Source organism: Fulmarus glacialis, unplaced genomic scaffold (assembly GCF_000690835.1).
Source record: "Fulmarus glacialis isolate BGI_N327 unplaced genomic scaffold, ASM69083v1 scaffold18891, whole genome shotgun sequence".
Classification (NCBI taxonomy): Eukaryota; Metazoa; Chordata; class Aves; order Procellariiformes; family Procellariidae; genus Fulmarus; species Fulmarus glacialis.
Window position 1 is genome coordinate 1 of NW_009191103.1, and position 7,807 is coordinate 7,807.

General features: G+C 55.1%; 1 protein-coding gene across 1 annotated transcript in view; it reads right to left on the bottom strand.

The window, feature by feature from the left end:
• Positions 1 to 524: 524 nt before the first annotated feature.
• VDR (vitamin D (1,25- dihydroxyvitamin D3) receptor) overlaps positions 525 to 7,807 on the bottom strand; it is a 19,474-nt gene continuing 12,191 nt past the window's right edge. The window contains exons 4-9 of the mRNA XM_009586571.1: positions 3,721 to 3,905; positions 3,387 to 3,510; positions 2,724 to 2,895; positions 2,051 to 2,202; positions 916 to 1,032; positions 525 to 784 (exon numbers count right to left, since the gene is read on the bottom strand). Of these exons, the coding sequence (XP_009584866.1) occupies positions 525 to 784; positions 916 to 1,032; positions 2,051 to 2,202; positions 2,724 to 2,895; positions 3,387 to 3,510; positions 3,721 to 3,905 (1,010 nt within the window). The remainder of the gene's footprint in view (positions 785 to 915; positions 1,033 to 2,050; positions 2,203 to 2,723; positions 2,896 to 3,386; positions 3,511 to 3,720; positions 3,906 to 7,807) is intronic.

The window sequence follows — 7,807 nt, forward strand, 5'->3', positions numbered from 1 at the left end:
CCCTGTTGGGGCTGACACGGAGGTTGTGGCTTCGTCCCAGTCTCGCAGGAAGGGGTTTAGCCCGTCACGGCATTTTCGGGGGGTGCAATTCAACTGTTGCGGACTTCAGGAGGGGAGCAGAGGACGGCACTGAGGGCTCAGCAACACCGTGAGTCCCGTCTCCCCACACAAAAACCCCCCAGCGCTTCTCCTTCCAAGCAGCCCGATTTTTTGGGTGAAGAAAGAAGTGATTGCAGGCAGCCCAGCCTCAAAACATTCATAAAGGGATAAGTCAGCTCTCGCAGAGGGCAGGGGAGCGGAAAAGCTGCTCACAGAGTGGGGAAAAAAAGCACAGGGATCTAGGTCTGTCACTGCTCTGCAGCAAACAAACCTCGGATGAGAAGACAAAGCAGGACCTCCAGTAGTGTGAATCCAAACCGTCTACGTACAAAACTCCTGCCCAGCGTCCCGTCCCTCCGCTCGCTGCCTCGGAGAAGCCAGGCTGACTTATCCCTTTACTGGTGGGGGGTCAACCCCCCAAAAAATCAGGATATCTCGTTACCGAAGACCTCGAGCACGAGCGGCGTGAGCTGCATGCTGTGCTCGGGCTGGAAGGAGAGGCAGCGGTACTGCTTGGAGTGCTCCTCGTTCAGGCTCCGTAGGTCGGCCAGTTTCTGGATCATCTTGGCGTAGAGCAGGCGGCTGCCGGGAGGAGGGTGCCTGCAGCGGATGTAGGTCTGGAGGATCTCCGAGAGGCGATCCTGGAGGGATTCTACCAGCGAGGTGTCCTGCACGCCTGGGCGATCTAGGAAACACCAGGGATGCAGGGTGATTTTCCCCCTTCCCTTTTCCCAGCCAGCCGTGATGGAGAGGCAGGAAAAGGTGAGATTTTTGGGGATGCAGGTTAGTGAGCGTGGGGGATGAGTGTCCTCCTACCTGGGGACAAGATGCAGATGGCCATGAGGAGCACGTGCTCTTCTTCGTGAAGGTTCAGCTTCTTCAAGCCAACCTGGAATTTCACGAGCGGCTCGAGCAGGTCCATGCTGTGGCCAGCTGGGAAAAGAAAGGACCTTTAGCACAGCCTGCTCTGGAAGAAGATCTCCCACAGCTGAGGGATGAGCGTGGAGCTCAGCAGCTCCTCTTTCAGCACAGCAAAGAGCTGGACAGTGGAAGACGACTTTTGATACAGCTTAAAACACGCTGGTTTTTGATTGTACTTTTCTCCCCAGTAGTTTCTCTAAAGCAGGAGATTATGGAGCAGATTTTGCTTTTGAAAGCTATAAAGACAATTAACCTACAGACATTTTGCCTCCTTATCATCACTTCCACACTGCCCCGTGTCCTGCACAAGTGTCACAAACCCCACCTTGTGTGCCCAGAGCCCTCTCTGCAAGCAGATCTCTTTCCTGCCTGCCAGCTGCCCCGTGCCTGGTCCCAACACGCTGCTCGCTCTGGTTCTCCTGGGATCTCACAGATCCTCTGCCCTTGCACCGAGGACCTCAGCATCCCCGGGTTACTCTAAGGCTCTTCCAGATGCAGGGAGAGATTTAAGGTCCATATATATATCATCTGCACACCCTGTTCTCCGTGCTGGTCCCCAAATCCTAAACTGGGGGAGGTTTAGAGCAGGATTCACCACCTTTCCTAGCAGAGCAGCGGCAGTGGGAAGGCACAGCGGCTTTCCAGCCCTCATGACAGCTCGGACCAGACCGAACTCAACCCCTGTTGCAGGGCAGGGGGGCTGGAGACAGCTCTGAGCTACAGCCACGCTCTGGCTTTGCTTTCCTTTGGGAGTTAACGGGTCTTTCCAGCCATCCGGTCCAGCTGCAGGATGCACACATGTGACAGCGCGGGGCTTGGGAGATAAACAGCACGGGTGACGCCGGGACAGGGGTCTCAGCCCTGCCGTGGCACTGTCGAGCTGCTGGTGCTGCCGTCTTCCGCAGCCGTGCAGCCTGCCAATACATCCCTGCTTCCAGACTACTCGGTGTGCGATTTTTGCATCTGAATTTAAGGCTGGGATGATATTTCTTAGCCCGCAGCAAGCAGGAGAGTGTCCGGCAGCCTTTACCTTGGGTGACATCGCTGATCCTGTACTTGAATTCATTGCTGCCGCAGGTCCACGTCATGTCCTCGAGGGTGAAGGACTGGTTCGAGCGCAGCATGATCACCTCAATGGCGCTGGATTTCAGCAGGGCGATCTGGTCCTCCGCTGCCAGGCTCCTGGGCAGGGGGAAGAGGGTGACGTGAGACCTGTCCGGGGAGCAAAGGAACAGCCCACACCGCCCGTGTACCAGGTTCTCCATCGGTAACCCGGTCCCTTTGCTGGGGGCACCCCAGCTTCTCCCTCACCCCGGGTTTCTCTGTAATTAAGCAGTAGGTATTGCTGCAGCTACATTTACTGAGTGGCAGCACCCTGGGCACTAGCCTGGACTTAAACAGGACCTGAGACCCTTCACGAATCAGGATGGGACCGCTCACATGGCCTCGAGCATCCTTCTTAGGAGCTCAAGCATTTTGCTGACAGAGTCTGGGTGAATCAGGGTAAAATAGGAGAGGAGTAATCCCAGGAAGGAGGAGAGACAGAAAACGTGAAAATAGGAACAGACCTGGGAAGGGAACAGAGCCTGAGGGACAGCTGTGAAAATGAAACAGCGAAAAATGATCTGGCTGTGAAGGGTAGGACTGGATTCCTGAGAGTGGAAAATCGCCACAGACATCAGATCTGGGAGCAAACGTCTCACCTGAATCCCGGGATCATTTTGGCAAAGCCGATCACCTTCTGTATGCTGTAGCTGACCAGGTCGGCCAAGTGCGGGAGCATGGAGAGGTGGGAGAAGTCGATGTTCATGGAGGAGCTCTCATCATTCTCCTCGGAGAGGACCAGGTTCGAAAACATCTGGGGCTCCACAGACTCTGGAGAGAGGGAGACGGTTCAGAGGGTACCTCGGTTGTAGGTAAGACATTACGGGTGAGGTGAGCGATGGAATGGCATCCATCCTGCCGGGAGGGCTTTGCATTGTGTTTAGACAGCAGGACATGAGGAACGGGGCCGGGAGAGCAGTCATTTGCTGGCTGCCAACAGCATCAAGATTTTTGCACTGGGACCTTTAACTCCTCTCCTGTGCTGTGATCAAGTCTAACCGCAGCCAGAGCGGCAACGATGCAGTCCAGCGTTCACGCTCACACTCCTCTTGGCCATCCTGGAGGGCTCAGACACACAGAGGTCTGGAGGGCCACGATCCAGCCAAGCACTTAATGCTTTTTGCTCGCAACAAACCTTTGCAATACTCCCAGGAGGGTCTTACAGTTAAATAAACTCCCCAGAAGAGGTAAAACAATGGCCAGACTTAGGTAAAGCTGCTGCATTTCTACCCCCGTTGCTCACAGAGAGGCGAGTGCGGTACCTGGAAATGTGCTGAAGGCATCGGAGCCAAAGAGGTCGGTGGAGTCCTCCGACGACAAGTCCTGGGTGAGAATGGAGGAGGACCTGGCTGCCCCCCTGTTGCTAGGGTTGCTTCTCACGGGGGGCTGGAAGAGAGAGCAGAACGTGAGGAACAGGGCTGGGAGAGCAATTTGGTGGCAGTTGTTCGCCTGCTGCCAATGGCATCAAGGTTCTTGCACTGGGATTTTTAACTCCTCTCTAGGGAGAGGTCATGGGATGAAACAGGTTTGGTGCATCTGGGCAGGAACCGCTTGGTCCTGTGCATGGGAATCGGAGCCGCCGTGCCCCAGACGTACCCGAAACTTGGTGAAGTCGGAGTATGTGGGGTCATAGGTTTTGCGATGAGCCTCGAGGAGGATGTCGATGACTTTCTGCTGCTCCTCCGAGAGTTTGGGCTTCATGCTCTCCTTGAGCGCTTCCTCCTCCTTGCGCTTCAGTATCATCTCGCGCTTCCTCTGAACCTCCTCATCCGTCAGGATGACTGCAGGGACGGGGAAAGCGTCAGAAACAGGCACAGGGAAATAGGGACTGAAGCAACCCCGGGCCACTGCAGCCAGCATCCTCATCACCTTGCTAATCAATTATTAAACCTGCATCAACCCCGTCCTGCTCCTGTCCTCGACTGCTGGGTCACGGCTTCCCGCTACGAGACCAGGACAGTTTATAGCCCATTTGGGTGCCTTTAGGCAAGGACTGGGTGCGATAAGGTCACGTCAGCACTGCCACACGTCTGCTCTGCAACCTCGCTGTTTGCTCTGTGCTTTCAGGTGAAAGCAATCTTGATCCTGCAAGAGGCAGGCCAGCGGGTTCATCTCGCTCCAGCACAGCTCCTGTGCCGCTGTCGGTGCCCGACAACAGAGGGAGCCCGATGCGGCATCGCTCAGCCTCCGCGTCCGGCTACCACGCTGCAGGAGCGATAGTCTGGGTATCCGGCAGTGCTTCTGCAGCATCGCAAGTATTTTTAAGCTAAGGGGACATATAAACATACCCCCACTCCCAGGGTTGGGTATTTATGGCTTGTATTATGGGTGACAGCCTTCAGCAGCGGTCGAGGGTTGGACCCAAAAGTGATGGGCAGAGCTCTTCCCATTTAATTAGGGAAGGGAAGCATCCACAGGCAATTTGGGCTCAAATCTTACCTTTATAAAAAGAACTGAAAGACCTGAATAGCCTCACAGGGTTGAAAGAGCAGAAAAGCAACAGGGAGCCACAAAGATCTCTTGGGGTAGCTACCCCCCATCCCACAACCAAGTTACACATTCACAAAAGCGCTCGTTAATACACATCCACTGGCAGGTCCTAAAAATAGCAAAGCCCATTCCTCAAGATATTATTAGCCCTTTAACCAGTCATTAAAAAAAAACCCCGAGCATGTTATCTGATGACGGGCGGTTTTCTGCCTGCCTTGGGTTGCAGAGAGACTTGACACTGGGCAAGTCAAGGTGGAATTTGGGACAAGAGGTTGGTGAAAGGCAGCAGGAGCCACGGTCGCAGGGCTCGAGGCAAGGAACTGTTTGCAGTCCCCGCTCCCTTCTGCCGAAAGCATTTTTCCAATACGTTTTCAAACTTGCACAATCTCAGAGGGGTCTTGAAGATCTCGGAGGCACAGGAACGACGAGCTCAGGCTGAAAGGTCACTCCCAAGATTGGTACATTACAGGCAGCTCTGCGACTGAGTTTATCATCTCCCATCCTGGTTATTACTACAAAAACATCGGATCCATCTGGGCGCTGCACACAAAAAGGAAAACTGTGGGGAAAGAGCCACGTGGGGCTGGGAACGAGGATGGGGCAGAGAGCCGAGTGCTTGGGCTGGGGCCACGGTGTTCGAAGTTTTTGCCAGCATGGTCTGTCCCGAGCATCAAGGCTTCGGAAGGGATTATTGCAGGTGTCTACACTAAGCAAATCTCAGATCCTGCAAGTGAATCGATCTGAAATTAGGAAGCATCCACAGAGCGGATTGGAAAGAAAAGGATGTTTCCGTGTTGGGGCGAGACTGCAAGGAAAATCTCCTTGGGACTTCCTACCCACCTTTAGGAAATCCAGCCCTCAGAGTTGAAACAGTGAGGTGGCAGCATTTCTTACTCTGGTAGGAGATGAAAAGCAAAAGCATTTCCCAAAGCATCACTTAGCAGGGGAACAAACGCTGGCAAGGTTTGCTCCCCAGTATGGTCCCCTAAGGCAGCCAGATTTCCCTATCCGGGGTCTATGCAACAAAGCATCTGGTTTTCCTGTACGTCGCAGGGCTGCTGGTTGCACCGAGGCTCGGCAGAGCACGTGCGCTGCACATTGCTGTGAATCCATCGTTAAACTGCCAGCACTGCTGACAGGAACCGGCCGTGGCTCTGGCCAGCAGCAGGTCCCGGGTGTTTAATGCTCCGATAGGACTTGCTGGAGCCTACAGGAGACTAAAACCCAAAGGAAGCCCCACAGGTGTTTAAAAAAAGATAAAGGGGAGTTGCGATTCCCTTCCAGCTGGTCTAGTGTTGTGAACACCCATGCCGTGACACAGCGCTACTTGTGCAAGCCAAGACAGAGCCTGGCATTGGCACTGCGGATTGAGAACCGTCCCCAGCGTCGCTGGTGAAATCGTTCCCGGTGATGCTGGAGAGCAGCAAACCTGAAACGCACTTTGCTTGGCCGTGCCAGAGGAACGGCTTTTCAGTAGGACCGGCGGTAATGTGGATGAGGGGTGTCGGCGCAGTGACTTGCCTGCTTTATAAAGTCCTGGGGAAAAGGATTTGACGCATTTACTTTGTACTCACAGAAGGATGGATGTCGCCCACCGCATCCCTGCCTGCCTCGAGGGGAAATACAGGATCGGGAAGCGGCTCAGCACCTGCACCTTCCACTCAAGATCCTGGCTTGCCCCAGATCCGATCTCCTCTGGAACGCTGAGCCAGAGACGTCCAGCCACAGACTCCTGGCACGACCAGCAACGTGGCTGAGCATTTGTGGGCTGCCCTGACCCACAGTCCATGAGGAGGCTGAGATAACATCTGCCCATCACTTCCAGACAGACGCTGGCCCTCTGTGCGAGACACCACAAGGGCAGCAGGGAAAGCCACGGCCGACACCGAGGGTAGCACTGAGGTTACCGAACACACGAGGATACAGCCGGCCGGGCGAGGATACAACCCTGCAACCCCGGCCAAAGCCAGGGGCTTGGAATTGCTGGAGGATGATGCGGAGCAGCGCAAAGGCAGACTCGCTCTGTCAGGCGAAGAAAGAGCAGCCAAATATAAAGCAAAATTAAAGTTTAGGAAATGAAACATGTTCACTGGGTGTCGCTTGAGCATTTCATTGAAGCTTGAATGGTGGGTGCTTCTGCCTGCCCCAGCTGGAGACGGGGACACCGTCCGGCCTCGGAGGTGCAAAAAGCCCCATGGTTGTTCCCCTATCCTGGGACAGCCTGACTGGCACCGTCGTCATGCTGGGGGGGCATTTGAGTCTCGTTGGGACAGTGGTGGCAGCCAGAAGCCGAGCTGGTGTCCAGGAGAAACACCCCTCGCAGCAGCAGCTTTGGGGTGATTCACAGCTAGATGAGGGTCAAGAAGCAAAAGAAGCAGTTTAATACGCTGTAGGGACAAGGCACGTGTATTGAGATGGGGAATCATCCCCTGAGCAGCCCTGGGGGGCATTGCGACCTCACTTAACTGCCAAGGATGCCCAGGATCGCTCTGCACCGGTTCACACAGTAAATACCCGGGATGCAGCCTTCCCCGGGGCGCCTGCCGTTGCACCCTTCAAAGCTGGGGAGTGAAGCCTAATTCATCCCTGCTGCTTCTCCCAAAACTACAACTTTCAGCCCCGCTGACCTGCTCCAAACCCCAACTGCGACCGCCCCAAGATGCCTTTGTCACTGGAAGATGGAGCATTTCTAAAGGCAGCCAGACCCCTGCAGGTGTTATCGGCAGCGCAGCCAGCAGCAACAGGGCTGGGACGAGGGGTGGCATGGCCAAAAAAACCATGTTGCACAACAGGAACACAAACATTGCGAGGGCAGGAGGGAGGTAAATGGGATGCTACGGGCTGGCTGGACGGCGTGCATCTCCTACAGCACGTGTGTTTGCATGGAAACCAGAGAGGAGGAAAGCTTGCAGCGATGGGCAAGCGGCAGTGATTTAAATCGCAGGTCCCAGACCTGCACCGGAGCAAATCGGAGCAGCGACAGCAGCTGCAGGGCCCCTGGCTACTGCTCTCCCCCTGCCAAGGAGGTCGTGTCCCTCTGGCGTAGCTGAGATGCAGCTAGCCGAGGCGATGCTTGCACAGATTTTGGAGAGGGCTTTCCAGATGCTCAGCCCCTGCCGGCTTCCAAGCCTGCTCTAATTACAGAAGACGCTGGACGTTTATAGCACGTGCTTTGAACCTGCAGGGAGCGGAG